Raw genomic sequence first — 22,126 nt, forward strand, 5'->3', positions numbered from 1 at the left:
AATTAGGTGTGACCCAATTATATAAGCTTCCGCCAACTAGAGGTCAACCCAGATTTGTTTCAATTATTATACCATCAACCAGAGTTTACATTGCACTATCGACTCTGATTAATGTGTTTGTATGTACATTATGACTTTTTGTATCTTGTGTTATGAAATTATATACTTTATGAGTATAAATTCTGTATCTAGAACAAATTAGTAATTGTGTCTTATGTTATAAATTTATGTGTCTTGTGTTATGAAATTTTGTGTCTATAAACTAACACAAATTATGTACTTAAATTAGATTTAAAAAATAAGTAAATATATAACATGTTTATATTTCTTCAAGCACAAATTTCCATTGCAAAGAACAAAGTAAAATTCAAGCAAAAAAAAAATAGAGAAGAAAGTCACATTATAAAAAATCTACAATGAAGAAGAAAGTCACTATGTCTACAAGAGAAATCCTGAACTACACTCAAAAATAAAAAAATCTATACACATTCGGTGATACAAAAGAAAAGAAAAAAAAAAACCAAATCAAGTTACCTGTTGTTAATTAGTATTACCAACTATTTAGTCAAATTGAATAAATTTGGTTTATATAGGAAAGGGAAAATGGTCAAATAAGCCCTCGAATTTTAGCTTAAAAGTCAATTAGGCTCTTAAACTTTTTAAAGGTGCAATTATATCCATCAACAATTCATTTAAGTGCAATGAAGCCCAAAAATGACCTGCTATCACAGGTCATTAGGGTTCAGGCCACCTTCCGGCGAATTTTCCGGCAAAAAAAAAAAAAAGTAACTGGCAAAATTTTCGACAAAAGAAGTGACCGGTGAAATTTTTGGCAAATCTGGGTTGGTTGCTTGTCACCTTTTTTTTGTCGGAAAATTCGCCGGAAGGTGGACTGAATCCTAATGACCTGTGATAGCAGGTCATTAACTTGTTTTTGGGCTTCATTGCACCTAAATGAATAGTTAATGGGTGTAATTGAACCTTTAAAAAGTTTAGGGGTCTAATTAACTTTTAAGCTAAAGTTCAAGGGCCTATTTGACCCTTTTTCCTATAGGAAATCAATTATTCCGTATAATTCTCTTTAGTTGAATTGTCTAATTACATTTCTGTATGTAATTTAGTATTCTGTCCAGCCCTTTTTTTTCCAAAAGAAGAAGGGAAATATTCAAAAAGAAAGGAAAATACCATACCTTTTCAACTCAGAAAATGAAGATCATTGTTGACATAAAATGCTTCATTATTATTTTTTTTTTAAATTATAAATGTTCTTACATATGAAAACAAAAAAAAAAAAAAACAAAAAAAAAAACAAAAAAAAAAAGATGTAAAAGAAAAACAAAAACGTATACAATGGTATACTTACAATCTCATCATACTACAGAAAATTGAACAGAAACCAAAAGAGAATGTGCTGCCTACATGATTGAGTTGCCCATCCATTTTCATCTTAGTAAATCTTGAACCATAAGATCCTACAAGCTTTCAGCACATATATATATAGGCAGATGAGATTAGTCCACACGCTCTCGCTACTATTTCTTTTTCGATCCTAATTATATATATAAATCTTGAACCATAGTCCACACGCTCTCGCTACTAATTTAGTTTGAATGTTTTCCCCCACTTTATGGCAGAAATCAGCACTGTATTGGGAACTTTTCTGCAAATCTTTTGGCCATTGCAGATGACAAACATTTGCTCCAGTTACGACATTTTGGCCCTTGCGAAAAGGACTCCGGCAAGCAGGCCTGGAAGTGCAACTTTAAGGTTGAGTACAGTATAAATCAACAACAGCACTTGAAGAACAGGTGTTCGATAAACTAAAGGAAAATGACACTTTTGATATCTAAATTACATAGTTTTTTCCTGCCTCAAATCCCCCTTAGTATCCTCAAAATAGCTAATTTTATCCGACCCTTAATAGAACCAGTAATTATCAACAAAGCAGTCTGGAATTCTAAAATTTGAAGAATTTTTATATGATCTTAAGATGTTGTAACATCTTATTCGAGATGGTATCTTAAAATTACATAAAAGTCCTTTAAATTTTAGGGTTGTAGACTACTTTATCAATATTTAACGGTTTTGTTAAGGGTTTGTTACGGTTAGCCACTTTGAAGATAGTTAAGGAGGAAAATGTGGTGTGCCTATAATTGAGGGGAAACAAACACTATATCAATATTATTCAGAGGTCAAAAGTGTCATTTTCCCTTAAACGTAAAAATCATTCAAATTACCGAAAAGTATGCTGAACAAATTGGGAAGACTCAGGGGGACCTTGAACAACACAAGGCCACTGATAGATATGGGAATCTTGTTTAAGGAACCCACAAGACTGTAATGAAAGAGCAAATTGTCAGCACCAAATTATGGCAAAGCCAGCTGAGATATGTATCAAAAGATCTAATTTTGCAAATGTAGCTTTGTTCATGCAGCAAAGCAGATCCAGTTATCGATCTAATGCCTTCATGAACCGATATAGTCAAACTTGAAGGAACATATAATGTATTACCTGTAAGTTGTTGGGCCAGTTTGATTCAAAAACCACATTGATGTGAAGCTAATGGCAAGCCCTAGTAGTCCACTAGCTGTTGCAGCAACCCAAAACATTGGCGTCCTAACTACTTCGCTGTCGGATGAAACAGAAAACAGTATGAGAATCTACTTTTTTCGTCTCCAGAGATTGAGACTGCTCAGTGTAATAGCTTGGGTTTCTTTTCATTTATAACAATAAACTTATCAGGAAGTAATGATAAAGGTAGCATGCTTACGCATTCATTACGTACTCCCATTCGTCGAACAGGAGAATTAAGCCGATGGCAAATGGTAAAGATAATGCATTGTTCAACAGCACCATTGAAGCTTCGTTAAGAGATCCAGATTTTGTCAATTGCTTGGCTCTGTCCATGATGCGTCTCAGTGTGAGCTGTTGCAATAAATGCCCCATGACAACCAGAAAAACAGTTTATAGATATAAGAAACATAGAACACTGAACTTTTTACCACATGATTTAAAGAGGTCCGAAAGCAAACATGTAAGGAATGGCACAAGTGAAACAGAGAAATGATGGAAGCATAATCTACAGTACCGAGTAGCTTGCAGTTAGGACACAATTAAGTGACTGCCATGCATAACCAGTAGAGTCAAAAGAGAGATCTGTTATGCCTCCAGATATGGCTGATATAATCTGCAGTCAAAAGGGAACTAATCATCAACAATGAGCGAAAAACTAAAATGAAAATAATTATAGTATTACAACTATTTACAAGAGCGCAAAGCATTCCTCTTCTTAAATGAAGCCCAATGGTTTCTTCCATATGGAAAATAACATACCATAAGAAACATGGCTGTCCAAACTTGCTGCTTCTGTCTCTTCCGGAAAACATAATACTCTCCTATTGCTGTTAAAATATTTGTGACATTCTTCAGAATGGTCACCATTGCAACATTTATGTATTTCAAACTGCAAAGATGCAGTGTAAATATCATTGACAAAGCATAGTACAGCTATGCAATGGTATTTATATTAACTAAGGCTTATATCAGATTTACCTATACATTCCTGATATGAGCATGCCAATGAAGATCAAATTAACAGGGATCCAAACCTTGATTAGCTTCCAATTGAGTTTCTCTAGTGAAACTGCTCCAGAGAAACCCAATATAACAATTACAGCAGTACTGATAAGATTCTGCAACAAGCGTGAAAAGATGAATTGATTTGTTCATAGATCAAAACATTTCATTGGGGGGTTTCTAGATGACCCAGTAGAGACATTTGGGAAGGGTTGGATTTTGAGATGTGAACAGAATTAAGTTGTTCATTTAGAAACGGGGTTTCTGGAAACTGAAAGTTCTCAAACAGTTCAAATTAAGAAGTCTTCTTTTGAAGCCTAAGATAATAAGTTAGGGAGTCTTGCACATTTGACACTCCTCAACTGGTCACAGGAATGGAGGTGGACAATTTAAATATTTAATAAAAGGAATTACCTGGTAAAACATCAATGAAATACCAGCACTAAAAGAATAACTTGAAAGAACAACTTTGTTCATTAGGATCATGGCGCAGGAAGAAAGACAATATGCTGCTCCAGAAACAAGGGGCCCGGATTTTCTTTGAGATCCATATTCTCTTTTTCCTTCTCCATTAAACATAGGATTGACACCATCACTTAGTGCTCTATTATCTTTGAAAAACCTGTGAGATGTGAGAGTTAGTATTCTGAAAATTATTTACTAATTGCTTATCAATTCAGAAAACATTACAATAGCTTCCTTGATGAATGGAAGTATAACCTGAGGTCAAAAGTTCATATATGACTTATGAGAGCAATTTTATGCAAACAATGCTGAAATTTGGATCTTTTCTTACACCATATTGCTTTTGCACTATCCAAATGATCATCAAATATTGTGTATAACAAGCTTGAAATGTTGAAATTGTTCTTGAAGTTCAAACAAAAGACAGAAGAAACATACTGATATGAACATGTATTCTTTAGTAAAGTAAGAAACATTATGTTTAACCAGTGGATTCAAGCCATTCAAAGGGCACTCCATCTACCTGCAATGATTAATTTTCCAGTGCTCATGTGACGGAGCAAAATATGAAAAAGGCTCATGATCTTCATTGAACATAAAATAAACTCAGCCAAAACTCCAAAGAATCAATCTCAAACACGGCTCATTCACTATACATAACAAAAACGTTTGATAAATGAACTCTAAAATCACACACCTGTCACTTGATGCATGTGTTTTGTGTAACACATTGAATCTTTCAGCAAATGCTGACTTTCCATTTAAAGGGCCATAATCTGGTTCCTTAGCATCATGATAGATAATTGATTCTAGTTTTATCTCAGTCGACATCGATTCCTATGATATCAAGAGAGAAGACAATGAATAGAAAACAGAGATCATGAATGAAGTAAATTAAACGAACCCGCTTTGGGGGCATAGTTTGAGAAAGAATTTAAACTTAGATAACTAACTAACGGTCCTGAGCAATTAAAATCAAAATCAGAATTTGGAACATCAAAATATGGGGAAAAGGCTCATTATGGAAACTTTAAGCAATTAAACTGAACAATAAATTTTATGCCTAACAAAGAAGACTACACTTACCTTTGAATCCTCAGAAGCTTACAGTCCACAGATAAATCAATCTCCAGAATCCTGAAGGATCTCGCGCATCCAGTTCACGAACATATAACGAGCTACAACAATCCTCCTGTTGAAAAGATGAATCGAAACCTTAAACTCCAAAAATTTGACGAAAATGTACGAAATACGAAAAGGATCCCACGCGGACGGCGCGGTGAGGGAACAGAAAGTATGAAAATGAGGGCGGAAAGCAAAGGTGAATGAGTGAAAGAAGACGTGAATCAGAGGAAGAAGCAATAGCAGCTAGGGTGCATTAATTTCAAATTTCAATCCCAACAATTCACATTATAATAACATGCAAAATAAATAAAAAAATAAAAAATCATGATTGGAACCTACGCCCGATTTGTCAGAATTTAATTCCGGGAAATGATTTCTAGGCGGAGGATCCTCATCCTCCGCCATTAGTCAACCTTCCTTTTTGTTTTATTTTCTGTGAAATCTGGCTTGGAATATAAGAAATTAGTAGGAACATGAATATTGTGATCGCAGGAGAGAGCTGCGATGAGCAGCAAAGGTCCGTTTTTGAACGTGTTGATTCAAGATTTGCGCGGAAAACATGGCGGGTACTGCTCAAACCAGTGGGCTTAATTGGCACAATCTTCCATGTGGGCCGATACTCTCCGTTCGACTATAGAAAGCAATCCATAGAAACAATCCTACCATGAGTCTATAGTATAAAAATTATAAATCTATAATATAAAAATTCAATCGTTATGCGTTGGATCCGTGTCCAGCATGTTTGCTGGACACGAGTAATAGCGGCACTATTATCTTCTTCTTCTTCTTTTTTTTTTTTTTTTCAGACCGCTTCGTTATAGGAGTATATGTTCATAATTTTATTACTATTTAATAAATGTACATTCATAACTCCATAACTGTACGTTCATAACACTATAACTGTACATTCATAACTCCATAACTGTACATTCATAACTCCATAATTGTACATTCATAATTTTCGAAGCTCTATGTTCACAATTTTAGAGCTCTATTTTCATAATTTTATCACTATATGTTCATAATTGTAAGTTCATAATGTTAGAGCTCTTTGTTCATAATTCGATCAATAACTGTACATTCATAATTCCATAACTGTAGATTCATAACTCCATAACTGTACATTCATAATCTTTGAAGCTCTATATTCACAATTTTAAAGCTCCATGGTCATAATTGTAAGTTCATAATGTTAGAGCTCTTTGTTCATAATTCGATCAATAACTGTACATTCATAATTCTATAACTGTAGATTCATAACTCCATAACTGTACATTCATAATCTTTGAAGCTCTATATTCACAATTTTAAAGCTCCATGGTCATAATTTTATCACTATATATGTTCATAATTGTAAGTTCATAATGTTAGAGCTCTGTGTTCATAATTTCATAATTGTATAACTGTACATTCATAACGGCATAACTGTACATTCATAACGGCATAACTGTACATTCATAATCCAAAAAAAAAAATAACGCCGTTAACGGCAAAACGCGCGCGATTTTTTTTTTTAACTAACGCGTTTTTTTTAAAAAACGACATCGTTTTGGACCGGTGTCCACAATTCAGTGTGGACACGGGTCCAGGGCATAATTTGCCATAAAAATTATGAGTCTATAATATAAAAATTATGAATCTGGTGCACACGGTTATACCGCATAATTTGCCACAATTGTCCTACTCCTACATTTCCTTGTATTATTTCATTCTTTCAAGTGTTTCTTAGACCCATAGTTCACTTTAGGCTATTATTTGTAAAAAGAGGCATGTCTCCTTTGGTTTGGATGGCTAGGGGCCTTTCTTCCTTGCTTTGGCAAATTATATCGTGCACTGCGGTGCATAATCAATTATGCACCGCGAATCAAAACGACGTCGTTTTATTTAATGGAAAAGAAATGGAATTCGCAAAAAAATAACTCTGTTCTTCAGTTTCATTTTGTATACACTGTAGTTTTAGTTCAACATAACTACAGTTTCATTTCGATATAACTACAGTTTCATTCAATATTTATACACTCAAATATGTGAAAACACAACTACATGACCATTTCAATATAATTTCAGCTTCATTGTACAATATACACTCAAATATGTAAAATGTTATTCAGTTTCATTTTATATATACTGCAGTTTCATTTCACCACAACTACAGTATCATTTTGATATAAGTGTAGTTTCATTTGATAATATAAAGTTATATGTGAGGCAGTGTCGATTTAAATATAATGTAGAGTCACTCCGTTAACACTGCGCGGTGCATAATCGATTATGCACCGCGGTCCACGATATAACGACTCCCTTGCTTTCTGTAAGACTTTTCTGTGAGGCAGTGTCGATTATGTTCGTAATAAAATTTTGTTTACCCTAAAAGAAGGTTACTACTTGATTGATATATTGGAAATGGCCCAATAATAATAGAGACCCGGGGTCCAGGATGTATAACACGAGTAGCCCAAGAAGACTCTCAAGCCCGGAGCCTGCCTACGGGCCGAGAATGATGGGCCTTGACTTAGTCTCACGGCCCACCGCATGGGCTTGGACTTATTCTTACGGCCCACCGCATGGGCCTTAACTTAGTCTTTTGGCCCATCGTGCAATTAGCGAGTTAGTTAGGGTTATTTTGTATAAATAGGCATGTGTTTGTCCTATTAAGGGGACACCTTCTATCTTGTCTTGATCTTCTACTATAATAGCTTTACACCTGTCGTAATCGGCTTATCAATTCACTAATCAATACAAAATTGTCTCCGCGATATATATTTATTTCGCCATTATTTTACCCTGGCTATCCATTTATTATTTCACTTATTTATAGGATTTAATAACTCGGACCCTCGGGTTAATTAAATCCATCACTACTCTTTTTTGATTTTTTATAAAGTAGTAGTAACTTTGGATTTTACTAATACGATTTATTGCTTTATAAGTTTCCCTCGCTTATATATCACCTAAAAACTTAGAAGTTAGTAGTAACTTAACTTTAAATTAATCAAAAAATGTGAGTTTTAATTTTTAAACAAACAATGAACGGAGGATTAAATTCATTTTTCTTTTTTTACAACTATGGGAACTTTGTTGAATTGCAGCAAAGAATGCCCCGATACGTTGCTTCAACGATGCGCACTTGGCAGAAGCGATGACTATAAAGAAAGCGTTGTCATGAGCGAATGAACAAGGACTACAGAGGGTGGTTATTTTCACTGATTGTCAAATGGTTTGTCACCTTCTCAACGACTCGGTTTTGGATTATTCTTGTACGGGTTGTGTTATTAGTCAATGCCGTGATCTTAAACGACACTTTGAAATAGTGTCTATACATTATATTCCTAGATCAGTGAATAAGTTGGCTCATTATGTGGCTAGAGCTGCTCATTCATCTGCTGATCCTTTTGTTTGGATTGATTCTATTCCCCCTTGTATTGAATCTACGATTTAATATAATTCTGAAGTTTGATTTAAAAAAAAAAAAAAGTTAATAGTCACTACTTTTTATATTACTCTATAAATTAATTGACCGTATTATTAATTAATTAATTAAACAAAGTAAAATATATTTTTTGTACTACTGACTTTGTTATAATGCAGTATCTGTCATAACTACTTTCTCTCTTTTATATAATACTAGTTTTTTACGCGCATTGCGCGATTGGGATAATGCCCAATGTTTTTTTTTTAATAAATACTTTAAAGTATATCAAGGCAAGATTATATTGAATTGTTCATGCATAAATAATTGAATGTTGAATTTGCATATTTAAATAGGTAATTCTAAGTTTACAAATGCAAGATAATACAGTCAAGATTGATTATAATTGTCAATAAAATAATTGTATAGGTATGGTTGAAACCAAATACGGGACATAAGGAGAGCAAATAAAAATTAGGCCATAAAATATTAAATATATACTAATATTGAAGGGCTAACTACTGATTGCCAAACAAGGACATTGAGAGTTGATTTCCCACTTCAATTTGTGGTGTGATTTTAATACTTTTTTTGTCAATAAATTTCCTAAGTAGTTAATATGATTGACTTAATTTTTTTTAAAAAACAATTATTATTATTATTATTATTATTATTATTATTATTATTATTATTATTATTATTATTATTAAATATAAGTATACCTTTAGGTCATTTTACCTGTTAATCTAAACAGCTAATTTTTTCAAATATTTTTTTACCAACTGTTTATATAATTCGCTGGTCAAATCCACTAATATAATCCGATAACGCTAACCGCTAACTACTGATTGTCAAAGAAGGACATTGCGAGGTAGTTCTCACTTCAATTTGTTGTGTGATTTGAATACTCTCTTTGTCAACAAATCCCTCAAATAATTAATATGATCGGCTTTATTAATTATACTAGTTTTTTACGCGCATTGCGCGATTGAGATAATGCCCAATATTTTTCTTAAATAAGTATTTTAAAGTATATCAAGGCAGGATTATATTGAAATTGTTCATGCATAGATAATTGAATGTTGAATTTGTGTACTTAAATTGGTAATTTTAAGTTTACAAATGCAAGATAATATAGTCAAGATTGATTATAATTGTCAATAAAATAATTGTATGGGTATGGTTGAAACCAAATACGGGATATAAGGGAGAGCAAATAAAAATTAAAGTATAAAATATTAAATATATACTTATATTGTGTGAGGAGATTCCGGCGGTAGGATTTGTGATTAAAGTTCTATTAAGACTTTAATATTAGAATTAGATTAATGTTGTAGTTATAATTCTATATTAGACTTTAATATTATAATTAGACTAACGGTGAATTAACGGTACTTAATGGAAAAGTTAACGGATCGAATAATCATATAATTAAGGATAAATTAAGAAATCTCAAAGAAAAATTAAAATCTGAACAATCTGAACTATTCATTTGATTTAATAATTTGACAGTCATTTTTCTACCCAATGTTTATAATTAAATAAATATTTAAAAGTATATCAATGCAAGATTATATATGAGATATTCAACATAAGTAATTTAATGTCTAATTTGTTTATTTAAATATGTAATTCATAGTATATGAATACAATGTAATATAGGAAATTCATTATAATTGTTACTAATTTTTTTTTTAAACAGTAACCAAGTATTTTTGTTGCAAATGGTTCTAATATATTTAATGATGCACATATATACAAGATCAATGAATGAATTAATGGTACCAGTCATATAGGTGCTTTGCTCAGTGTTCATTTAGTTCAATCATTATTGTTGAATAAATTATTATGAATAAAGAAATTGCTAATTTAAGAATTTAGATAAATTTTGATTATAATGTAACCCAAAGATATTGGACGATTGAAAAATATGATGTAACCCAAAGATCAAAATGCTAAAGAAAGTGTTTTGGTTATTCAACAGTTTGAAGCAACAATTTGTTCAAACCCACTGAAAATACAAACATTGCAATTTACAATATTTTCACTTAGCGTTTTTGATAATGATTTCGCCAAAACATATCTATATTTTAAAAAAAATTATTATTAAAACAATTATTATTATTATTATACCCTTAGATCATTTTAAATGTTAATTTAAACAACTAATTTTTTAAATATCTTTTTACCAACCGTTGATATAATTCGCTGGTCAAATCCGCTAATATAATCCGCTAACGCTAACCGCTAACTTCTGATTGTCAAACAAGGACATTGCGAGATAGTTTCTCACTTCAATTTGTTGTGTGATTTGAATAATCCGTTTGTCAACAAATCCCTCAAGTAATTAATATGATTGACTTTATTAATTTAACATTTTTAAATTTTTCATGGTATTAATAAAATACTTGGTAAATAAATATATATCATTATTTTGTATTATAAATTTGATATTTAATTAAAAAGTAGTGCACATAAAAGATAATAGACAATGTAGTGAATATAATCAATTGATGATGAATTTGAATGTGATAGGATATATATCCCGACACCGACCACTTGTATTCCATGGGGCACGTTTATAGTCAGGTCAGGGATAAGTGATTCGGGACCCGGTCCACGGGTCAAAGTCGAAGGTGACGGGTCAAACCCGCCACCTCCCTCAGCCTATAAAAGGGGCTTTACCCCTTCAATTAAAGGGTCTTGGCCCCTTCATCTCCATTATTGGTATCTCTCCATAGTCCACTTGCTTTACCTTCTCTCTACCGAAACCAATACTAAGATAAATAAAAGAACCCTATTTTGCTGTATCTTGTCTTCCTTGTTCATACACATAACATCCGGGAATTAGTACTATCATAATGTAAAGAATTTTTACATTGGAGAAAAATAAAAACAATATAACTAATGAAATTATTTCTCTTAATTAATTTATTGATAATGAATAATTTTTTTAAATAAAGACATTGTAGGGATAATGTAGCGAATATAATCAATTGATGAATTTAAATTTTGAATTTAAGAATTTTTATATTGGAGAAAAATAAAGACAATATAACTAATGAAATTATTTCTCTTATTTAATTTATTGATAATGAATATTTTTTTTTTGAATAAAAGCATTGTAGACACATAATTCTAAATTAAATAAATGCATATGCATTATTTTTGTTGTAGCTACTAAATTATTATTTAATTTAATAAGAAATAAAATAGAGTACTAATTATGCCAACTTTGATTGAGATGAGGTTCGAACCTAAGACCTTTCTTATTGAAATCAATGAGTAAGTTAACGGTGAACTAACAGAAACTAACGGAAAAGATAATATTTAACGGAAAAGTTAACGAATAATCATATTCATTAAGGATAAATTAGGAAATCTCAAGAAAAAATTAAAATCTGATCAATCTGAGCCATTCATTTGATTAAAAAATTCGACCGCCATTTTTTCTACCCATTATAGGCCTAACTCTCTTGGACTCTTATTAGTATAGTAGATTTTTTTATTTTTTCATGGTATTAATAAAATACTTAGTAAATAAATATATAGCATCATTTTATATTATAACTTTGATATTTAATTAAAAATCATTTTGTATTATAACTTTGATATTTAATTAAAAAATAGTGCACAAAAAAAGATTTTATTTAACGGAAAAGTTAACGGATAATCATATTCATCATTAAGGATAAATTAGGAAATCTTAATGGAAAATTAAAATCTGATCAATTTGAGCCATTCATTTGATTAAAAAATTTGACTGCCATTTTTTCTACGCATTATAGGCCTAACTCTCTTGGGCTCTTATTAGTATAGTAGATTTTTTTCATGGTATTAATAAAATACTTAGTAAATAAATATATAGCATTATTTTGTATTATAACTTTGATATTTAATTAAAAAAATAGTGCACAAAAAAAGATAATAGACAATGTGGTGAATATATATAATCAATTGATGAATTTGAATGTAAAGAATTTTTAAATTGGAGGAATATTGGCTCTATTTTGGTCAAACACGGTGGATTTGAGTGTTAAAGGTTATTCTTCTAATCATGTGGATGCGGAGATAAGGATGGATGTTGGTAGTCCAAAATGGCGCTTAACGGGGTTTTATGGGTACTCGGATAGGGGTCGTAGAAGAGAATCCTGGCAGTTGTTGCGCACTCTCTCTTCACTCTCGACATTACCGTGGGTTGTTATGGGGGATTACAATGATATTCTGGACCAGTCTGAAAAGTATGGCCGAACACCGCACCCACAGTGGCTGATTAATGGGTTCCGGGATGCAGTAGCGGATAGTGGGCTGGTGGATGTTCCTTTTAGTGGGCATCAGTTTACTTGGGTTAAGTCACGGGGCACGGATCATATGATAGAGGAAAAGCTGGATCGATTTCTTGCTAATGACAGTTGGTTGAACATGTTTGAGGGAGCGCAGGCACTTTCATTGTCAACTACCTACAGTGACCATCTTCCTCTAGTAATTACGCCAGTCATGCGGCCTAGAACTCGGAGGAAGGCGAGATTTTGCTTTGATAATATGTGGATAAGGGAGGAGTCGCGTAGGGAAATTGTGGCGCACAGTTGGGACCGAACAGTGGGACTGGGCACGTTGGAAAGGATAGAGCCATGTGCTCGGGATATCTCGAGATGGGGGCGGGGGTATAATAAGGAGTTTCAGCGGAAAATAGAGCATTGCAAGCGCCGGCTAGATGGGTTGATTTCATGTTGAGATTTAGCCGGTATGCGGGAATATGCTACTGTGGAGAAGGAGTTGCTCTTTTTGTTAGAACAGCAACACACATATTGGAAGCAACGAGCTAAGGAGCATTGGTATAGAGGTGGAGATACGAATAGTAAGTTCTTCCATAATTCCGTGAAGGCCAGACGACGAAAGAATGCGATAAGGAGGTTGCGGGATGAGTCCAGGGACTGGGTGGAGGAGGAAGTGGCGTTGGATGGGATTATGGTAAATTATTTTGCTAATCTGTTTGCACCGGATTATGGGGATATGCAGGAGGTAGTGGATGCTATTGGCGAGAGGGTTTCTGAGCGTGATAACGCATGGCTGTTGCGGCCTCTGAGTATGGAGGAGGTTCGTGCAGCTGTTTTTCAGATGCATCCGGATAAGTCCCCGGGGCCTGACGGCTTTGGCCCAGGCTTTTTTCAATACTTTTGGGATGTTGTTGGGGGGGGGGGGAGGGGGGGGGGAAGTCACGGCTTTCTGTAGGAGGTTTCTGGAGACGGGCAGGTTACCTGACAAAGCAAACGAAACTCTCATTGTCTTGATCCCTAAAATAACGAGCCCAGAGACTATGAAGGACCTTCGCCCAATTGCGCTGTGTAATGTTGTGTATAAGGTGGCGGCTAAGGTGTGTGCTAATTGAATGAAGTCCCTTTTGCAGAATATGATATCACATGCGCAGAGTGCGTTTATCCCAGGTCGGTTAATTACAGACAATATAATGCTGGCTTATGAAGTGCATCATCACTTGAAGCGGAAAACCCAGGGTAGGGAGGGGCTGGTGGCTTTGAAGCTTGATATGTCGAAGGCCTATGACCGGGTAGAGTGGCCGTACCTCCAGGCGGTGTTGTTGAAGATGGGGTTTGACAGGAGGTGGGTGGATTTATTGCTGGAAACTGTCACATCGGTACGGTATCATGTTCTTCATGACCAGCGGCAGCTAGGGCCTATCACTCCGGGTAGGGGACTGAGACAAGGTGATCCGCTATCCCCTTACTTGTTTCTTTTTGTTACAGAGGGGTTGAGCGCATTGATCGAGAAGAGGATGTCTATGGGCCTTTTACATGGGGCGGTTGTAGCCAGGGGAGCCCCTACTATTTCACATTTGCTCTTCGCTGATGACTGTTTCCTATTTCATCAGGCGAGTATTGATGAAAGTGTGCAGATGAGGTATGTGTTAGACACTTATGCTAAGGCTTCTGGCCAATATATAAATTACGACAAATCAGCTGCTTGTTTTAGTGCTAACATACCACAGAACATGCGGAATGAGGTGGTGGATATTCTCGGTGTGGAGGAGGGGGACACTAGTGGAAAGTATTTGGGACTGCCTTCATTAGTAGGGAAGAAGAAGAAAGCTATTTTGGGGTTTCTGAAGGATCGAATCCTATCACGGATTCGGTCTTGGAATTCCAAGTTCCTGTCCAGAGCAGGAAGGGAGGTTCTACTGAAGAATGTAATCCAAGCTATGCCAACATATGCAATGATGGTCTTCTTGTTACCCATAGGGCTATGCCGTGAAATTCAGAATATAATGAACCAGTATTGGTGGACAGGAAGAGTAGGGGATGGCCGTGGTATAAAGTGGCGCACTTGGGAGGGATTGTGTAAGCCGAAAGCTGTTGGTGGGATGGGCTTTAGACGGTTACATGAGATGAATAAAGCCCTTCTGGAAAAACAGGCCTGGAGGCTGTTAACTAGACCTGCAAGCCTGGTTGCACGAGTGTATAAGTCCAGGTACTATCCGAGTTGTGACCTTTTTGATGCAAGAGAAGGGAATAACCCGTCATATATCTGGAGGGGTTTGATGGAGGTGAAGGGCTGTTTGAAAGAAGGTAGTAGGCGGGTGATTGGCAACGGGGAAGATACTATAATTGGCTCCGATCCGTGGTTGCCTGTTGATGCTAACCCGTATGTGGAGACTGATCTACATCAGACGATTTATGATGCTCCGGTGTCTTCACTCATGGATTTGCAAGGTAATGCTTGGGATGTAGATTGTGTGAGGGATATTTTTGGTCCTCGTGATGCTAATTTGATTTTAAATATTCCACTCAGTATTAGGAAGCCACGGGATCAGTGGTTTTGGAATTGGGATCAGAAGGGTGCTTACACTGTTAAATCTTGTTACAGGCAGCTTACTATGGTGGCTGGGGATGATCGGCCATGGTCTACAATCTGGAATCTACACATTCCGCCGAAGGTGAAAAATTTCTGCTGGCAGTTAGCATCATCTTATCTCCCTACCCGTTATATTTTGATGACTAAAAATGTTGCTTGTGCGTTGAATTGTCATATGTGCAGACATGTTGAGGAGTCTGGCCTTCATTTGTTTGTTCATTGCCCGCAAGTAGTTCAGCTCTGGAGTAAGTTAGGGATGCCACATATCAGTACTTTTCACGGTAATTATCTTGCTGACTGGTTTTTTTGGGGTGTAAATTCTTTGAATGATAGTGTCTGGAAGGGTGTTGTTTTTTATTTGAATATAGTGGTCCAGAGAGCTTTGTTGTTTCTTGATAATTGGAGGGCTGTGAATGAGGTGGCTACAGGACAAGCTGTGCAGGAGGCTGTAACACGATGGACCAAACCTGCCCAAGGGAGACTGAAATTGAACACGGATGCGGCGTTACGGGTGGCTGATAATGTAATGGGGCTGGGTTGGGTGCTACGTGATGATAATGGGAATTTCCTTGCAGCGAAGAATGTGGTGATGCCCGGGATCTTTACGGTGAAAGAAGCGGAAGCTTTGAGCATCAGGGAGGCTTTGAGCTGGTTAAAGCATACAGGAATGGGTAACGTGGATGTAGAGATGGACAGTCAGGTAGTCTGTCATGCAATTAGTTCACCACCATTTAATTCGGCTTTTGAATTTATTGTTGATGATATTAGAAATTTAGCACTAGAGATAGATGATGTTAAATTTTGTTATGTTAAGCGATCTGCGAATGGTGCTGCCCATGCTGTTGCTAGGGAGGCCTTTTCTGAGTCAGGTTGCGGAGAGTGGTATGACTCTCCACCATCTTTTCTTGTAAACGTTATTCTTGGTGATTTAATGAATTAATCTCTCGTTTTCAAAAACTAATAAAATTATTTCTCTTAATTAATTTATTGATAATGAATAATTTTTTTTAATAAAGACATTGTAGGGACAATGTAATGAATATAATCAATTGATGAATTTGAATGTAAAGAATTTTTATATTAGAGAAAAATAAAGACAATATAACTAATGAAATTATTTCTCTTATTTAATTTATTGATAATGAATATTTTTTTTTGGAATAAAGACATTGTAGACACATAATTCTAAATTAAAGAAATGCATATGTATTATTTTTTGTTGTAGCTACTAAATTATTATTTTTTAATTTAATAAGAGTAAAATATAGTACTAATTATGCCAACTTTGATTGGGATGAGATTCGAACCTAAGACATTTTTATTGAAATCCATGAGTAAGTTAACGGTGAATTAACAGAAATTAACGGAAAAGATAATATTTAACGGAAAAGTTAACGGATAATCATATTCATTAAGGATAAATTAAGAAATCATAAGGGAAAATTAAAATATGATCAATCTGAGCCATTCATTTGATTAAAAAATTTGACAGCCATTTTTTCTTCCCATTATAGGCCTAACTCTCTTGGGCTCTTATTAGTATAGTAGATCTTAAAAGTTTATCATCTAGAGAAAATACCAATTTTGGTCCCACGAGTATTAGCAAAATGACAGTTTTGGTCCACATGTTTAATTTCTACTAATTTTCTCCACAACTATTGTTTTAGTGCCAAAATTCGTTAAACCGGTCATCCCTTCGTTTAAGACATGCCGAAATATGAAATTATTAAGGGTAGTTTCGTACTTTTCAAATTAGGATCCCTATTTGAGCATGAATAAAGGGATTTAAGTCTTAAGATCTATCACAATTCGCATTTTTCCATCTCAAATTAAGGTAGGATGAGGAGGAGAATTGCGCATTGGGATCGATCTTAGGACTTAAATTCATTTATTTATGCTCAAATTGGAATCTTAAGTTGAAAATGACGAAAATGCCCTTAAAAATTTTAGATATCGAGATGTCTTAAATAGATGAGTGATCGACGTGATAAATTTTGGTACTAAAATAATAGCCGTGGATTAAAATTGGTACTAAAATAATAGTCGTGGATGAAAATTGATAAGAATTAAACATGTGGACCAAAACCGTCAATTTGCTAATACTCGTGGGACCAAAATTGGTATTTTCTCTTTTATCATCATACACTATTCTCATCAAACTCTTTGCACATGGTATTTATAGTGGAGTTTATATCTTATATGTGATCTGTAAGCTATTTCACTTGTGATTGAAATTTACATTGTACATACTTTTGAGTAATGACGGTACGTTCCCGTCGTCAAAAAAAAAAAAAAACAAATAATACACATAAAAATGCAAATAGTAGTCCGCACAGGCTTAACTCAATGGTTCAATATGCAGTATTTAAGAGAAGAAATTAAAGTTTGAATCTCGGCGGCGACAGTGTGGAAATTATGCCTAAAGTGAGTAGATCTCTTGTGCGGAGTCACCGTGATTTAGATCCTCTCCTATTGGGCCCGAGAAGAAGAAAAATGCAAATAGTAACATGCATTTACATATAAATACAACATTAAATTTGTACCAAATTAAAGAACTCTTATAGTCTACTAGTCTAGTGCTATGAAATAGATCACATGGGATCATAAATAAATTTGTAAGTCTTGGTTACAACTTCCAAATAAATAAATAACAAAATTCAAGAAAGTATAACAACTGCATATGGGAGATGTAAGAGCAACATTATAGACTTATAGGCATATCAAACCTACTCCCAACTAGAAAATTTGTTGTGAGGAGTAGAGTACGTCATGGAACTAAATTAAAGACCACACTCTATGTAGAGGTTGGAGAGGTACCAGTTCAATTCAAAGTGGACACAAGACAATAAAGATGATTGCACTAAACTCTCCATAACCATTTATGATTTATAGTGTGACATTCCTCCACACATCTTGGCACTATTTGGTAAAAAGTTGTTAGCTGATTGGATTAGAGGGTATGATTAGTTGATAACATTAGCTAATTGTATAAATATGTTTGGTAAATAAGCTGTCGAGTGATAGCTGTTTAGTATAATTTCTTTTTTCAAAAAAACTAATTAAAAAAGTTGTTTTGAGCAGATTTTTGAATTTTAGCATTTTGAAATTACAAAAAAAAAACTGATTAACTAAATTTTATATTAATTTTTTAATCAAGTCAAACAACTAATAGTGGTCAAATAAGTCAAAAATTAGACTAATAAACTAACTATTTTGGCCCTTATCTTCTCAAAATTAAAGATTGCATGCCGATAGCAACGATGAATCGCCATCATCGCAATTGAGTTACGCATACACAATTACACCTCATATAATTACTAAAACATTTTTACTTTATTGGGACAATTCAGTCAAGTTGATCGGCCCTAACTTGGTAATCACTTCTTAATCTGAACCGGCCAATTATAGACAATCTAAAATGATTTACCTTCTTTTGATTCTTTGTCCGCTAGTTAGGAGTACAGTCAACATGCCTGTAATGATGAGTAGGCATGGAGTTACAGACAAAATTGCCTAGAATTATGCAAATCCCATCCATGAATTGTCAAACATGATGAAACCTTAATCTCCCATTGCAAAGAACCATGTGATCACATCAGTTAATTAAGAAAATTAAATTAAGGGAAAATGGCACTTTTTCCCCCTATGTTATATGCTTATAGCACTTTTTCCCCCTGAGTTATTCATGCATCCACATTTGCCCCCTCAATTATTATAAAAGTGGCGGTTTTTCCCCCTGATAATATTAAATAGACATTTTTACCCTTAAATACATATTTTATTTATTTCTCTTGTTTAACAAATTATTGTTTATACGTAGGGATGGCCATGGTTCGGTTCGAACTGAACCGAACACTATAGCAATCAAATAAAAAAAAAATCGGTTATGATTCATAACATAACCCAATATTTGGGTTTCCGTTTATTAAAATTAATGTATTTTATTTTTTCAAATTGTGGTTATAATTTGTTAGAGAAGTAAAATAAAGGAAATATTTATTTTAAGGGTAAATATGTCCATTTAATATATCAGGGGGAAAAATTGTCACTTAAATAATATAGGGGGAAAAAGTGCTATAAGTATATAACACAGGGGGAAAAAGTGCCATTTTTCCTTAAATTAAAGGTAATTAGCACTTAAGAACTAGCTGGATATATAGGACAAGTGGACAACCTTAAAGCTGAAGTCATCCTAAATCACATTCTATTACACAGCCTTTTTACTATACAAAAAAGTGACCACCGCCCAGAAATCATGCAAATCCTTGTCCTCAAACCATTCAACTTTTTGGATCAAAAGCAGGCTCATCATCATTAATCGCCAGCTCATCAGCAAGTTTGAGCCAGCGTGTCCCACACGTCACACATTCATTCATTATCTGGATGCCACGCCAGACGGTATTGCACAGTTGGCAATTGGCAAAGCCATACGTCTCAACCAAACGTACAACCTTAGCTTTAACAAGTTAACTAAGAAAACATTATCATATATAGATCATACATTGTACACTATGACAAAACATGGCAGCACAGCCCTAGGATTGAACACCCACAGTTCTTCTTCTTCGTCAAGTCTCGGGTGGGCCCCATTTTCGCGGCCCACCAAGGAATCGAACCCGGGATCGTCCTTGTCCACCACGTCCGGGTCAGACCCGACCCGGCCGGCGATGACCCGGCACACTAGCATGGCCCGCTTCACGTGCATGAACTTGAACTCTTCCTCGATCTCCTCCGGCACGGCCGCGTGGGCCCGCCACCCGGACGACTGCGTCGAGATTCCGTCCATCTTCGGGGAGAATCCGGTCTTGATGATCCCGCAGACGCTGCAGTACTGGTTGGTACATACGCCGGAGGCGCCGTTCTCCCCCAAGCCGCAGAGGAAGGTGGCGCAGTGGAACCTTAACAGTTCATTGCCGTCGGCGATGCACCTCTCGTCTCTCCGCCTCCCGGCGATGTTCCGGGCCGCTTTCGACTTCACGTGCTCTCTGTATTCCTCGAACCGGGTCAGGATCTTCGGGCTGTTGTGAATCTTTAAAATCCGGCGGATCACCGGATTCTTCGCCGTCTCCGGCCAGCCGGTTTTGAATATGATCTGGACAATGTTGTTGCCGGAATCTCCATCCACGAGCTCCGAAATCGCGTGCTTTATGAACTGGTGCTGCTCGAGAAGATTGGTGGCGAGGAAAATCTCGCCGCAGAGGGTACAGGGGTAGATATTGTTCCGGAGCGGGATGTTGGGTTGGTCGGAGCAGATATCGGAAAGGGGATCAGGGGAGAGCTTGTCCGGCGAGGCTAGCGGGATGACGATGGGTTTCGTCAGGGATCTAGAGGAGGAACACGGCGACGGGATTGACGGGTGGGGAGGAGGAGGAGTGGCGGCGGCGGCGGGTCTGGCCGCGCAGCTGAAGAGTCTCTTAACGAAGGACCAAGACGCAGAAACAGCTCCGGCGGTGGATCGTTTGAGACGAGAAGAAGAAGAAGAAGAGGAAACCTTTCTGTTCCTACCGGAATTTTGCGGCGGCTGATCAGGGCGGTCGTTGTCGGCGACGGCGGAGGAGGAGGAGGAGGAGAAGATGAAGCAGCCGAGATGGAGCAGGAGGAGGCCGAGAAGAGACAAGAACATAGAGAACAACGGACGCAAGCAACTGGGTTTCGCCATTACTGCAGATCAGATCACATATAGTGAAGTGTAAATGGCAGTTAAGAATTTGCGTTGGAAAGGAGGAGATGATAGAGAGCAGTGGTGGGAGGTGCCATGAATGAGTGGCGCTAAGCTGGATTATTGGGAAGATATGAAATGGAATGATGATGGAAGGGGAAAGGAGGGATTGAAGCTAGCTAAGCTAGAAGACGGAGAGGAAAGGAAATGTAGGGACATGGAAGAATAAAGTTATGGTTTGGTGGAAGGCAACTTCATATCAAACCCTTTCTTTTAATTCTTTGATTATATATATTTCTCTTTTTATTCTTCTAATCTAATAACACCCTATTTATAATGATTAATTAATTTCGACAATGGGTGATTGAGTCGGTGGAATATGTTCAGTTCATATTATAATTTTTTTAATGTCATTTACCTCTTATGTGTAGTGATTACGAATTTCCTTGTTACCAAACAATAGTTTATTAACCTTGGTTCCACATGTAATGATACAAATGAGTTTATCAAATGTTTCCTTTTAAATACTAGTCATGGACCATCTTTCGAGTGCTATATTCAATTTTAATTTGAAATGAAGCTACTATCAAATCTCAGAAAGCATATAATATATAAACATAAATGTACAGTTAACTATTAGCTTAATTACACATATGATACTGTTACATTCACATAAAATCGAATGTAGATAAAAATAACTTGTTTTCTTCAAATTATAAATAAAAATGGATCCTATATGGTATTTTGTTGGTGATATTTAAGTAACGAGGGAAGCTCATATCCATTACCTAAGGGTATATAATGGGTAAATTACCTTGAAGATAAATTCTTTATAAACACCAATATTACAACGTCTTGATCTTCGTCTCTTGATATACATTCTTGATTATTTTTAACTTACCAAGCGAGACATATGTTACAATTTATCTTATTCATAAAAGGCTGGATCCCCAACCCTAAGGGCCCGACAGAGTATTTGGAAGGATGTAAATCAGTAAATCACGGTGACTCAATGGATTCAGCG

At 35.5% G+C, this 22,126-nt stretch overlaps 3 protein-coding genes across 5 annotated transcripts; 1 reads left to right on the forward strand and 2 right to left on the reverse strand.

The window, feature by feature from the left end:
- Positions 1–1,316: 1,316 nt before the first annotated feature.
- LOC109173584 (GDP-mannose transporter GONST2-like) lies at positions 1,317–5,683 on the reverse strand. Of its 3 annotated transcripts, XM_019322830.1 has the most exons (11): positions 5,507–5,683; positions 5,129–5,234; positions 4,740–4,879; positions 3,992–4,199; positions 3,554–3,693; positions 3,335–3,464; positions 3,090–3,188; positions 2,772–2,926; positions 2,513–2,629; positions 2,238–2,335; positions 1,317–1,748 (listed from the first exon to the last, which is right to left on the reverse strand). In XM_019322830.1, the coding sequence occupies exons 3-11, from the start codon at positions 4,871–4,873 to the stop codon at positions 1,705–1,707; spliced, it is 1,125 nt and encodes a 374-aa protein (XP_019178375.1). In that variant the 5' UTR covers positions 4,874–4,879; positions 5,129–5,234; positions 5,507–5,683; the 3' UTR covers positions 1,317–1,704. The 3 variants fall into 3 exon arrangements, with proteins under 3 accessions (XP_019178375.1, XP_019178376.1, XP_019178377.1); XM_019322831.1 differs by lacking the exon at positions 5,507–5,683 and having other exon boundaries at positions 5,129–5,285; XM_019322832.1 differs by lacking the exons at positions 5,129–5,234; positions 5,507–5,683 and adding an exon at positions 4,481–4,565 and having other exon boundaries at positions 4,740–4,803.
- Positions 5,684–12,653: 6,970 nt separating this feature from the next.
- LOC109173550 lies at positions 12,654–13,310 on the forward strand. The gene has a single exon (XM_019322789.1). It carries the CDS (start codon positions 12,654–12,656, stop codon positions 13,308–13,310), a length of 657 nt encoding a protein of 218 aa, XP_019178334.1.
- A 6,401-nt stretch (positions 13,311–19,711) lies between these two features.
- Positions 19,712–21,380, reverse strand: LOC109173449. Its single transcript, XM_019322681.1, has one exon. It carries the CDS (start codon positions 21,100–21,102, stop codon positions 19,939–19,941), a length of 1,164 nt encoding a protein of 387 aa, XP_019178226.1. The 5' UTR covers positions 21,103–21,380; the 3' UTR covers positions 19,712–19,938.
- Between the last annotated feature and the right edge of the window lie 746 nt (positions 21,381–22,126).

This window comes from Ipomoea nil, unplaced genomic scaffold (genome assembly GCF_001879475.1).
Source record: "Ipomoea nil cultivar Tokyo-kokei standard unplaced genomic scaffold, Asagao_1.1 scaffold0482, whole genome shotgun sequence".
Lineage (NCBI taxonomy): Eukaryota > Viridiplantae > Streptophyta > Magnoliopsida > Solanales > Convolvulaceae > Ipomoea > Ipomoea nil.

Excerpts from the sequence above, each read along its gene's own strand:
- LOC109173584 (XM_019322830.1), bottom strand. The coding sequence starts at position 4,873 with ATGTCGACTGAGATAAAACTAGAATCAATTATCTATCATGATGCTAAG. Across the intron at positions 2,630-2,771 it reads TGGGAGTACGTAATGAATGC|CGAAGTAGTTAGGACGCCAA; the intron begins GTAAGCATGCTA and ends TTCATCCGACAG. Across the intron at positions 2,336-2,512 it reads ACTGGCCCAACAACTTACAG|TCTTGTGGGTTCCTTAAACA; the intron begins GTAATACATTAT and ends CTTTCATTACAG.
- LOC109173550 (XM_019322789.1), top strand. The coding sequence starts at position 12,654 with ATGGATGTTGGTAGTCCAAAATGGCGCTTAACGGGGTTTTATGGGTAC.
- LOC109173449 (XM_019322681.1), bottom strand. The coding sequence starts at position 21,102 with ATGGCGAAACCCAGTTGCTTGCGTCCGTTGTTCTCTATGTTCTTGTCT.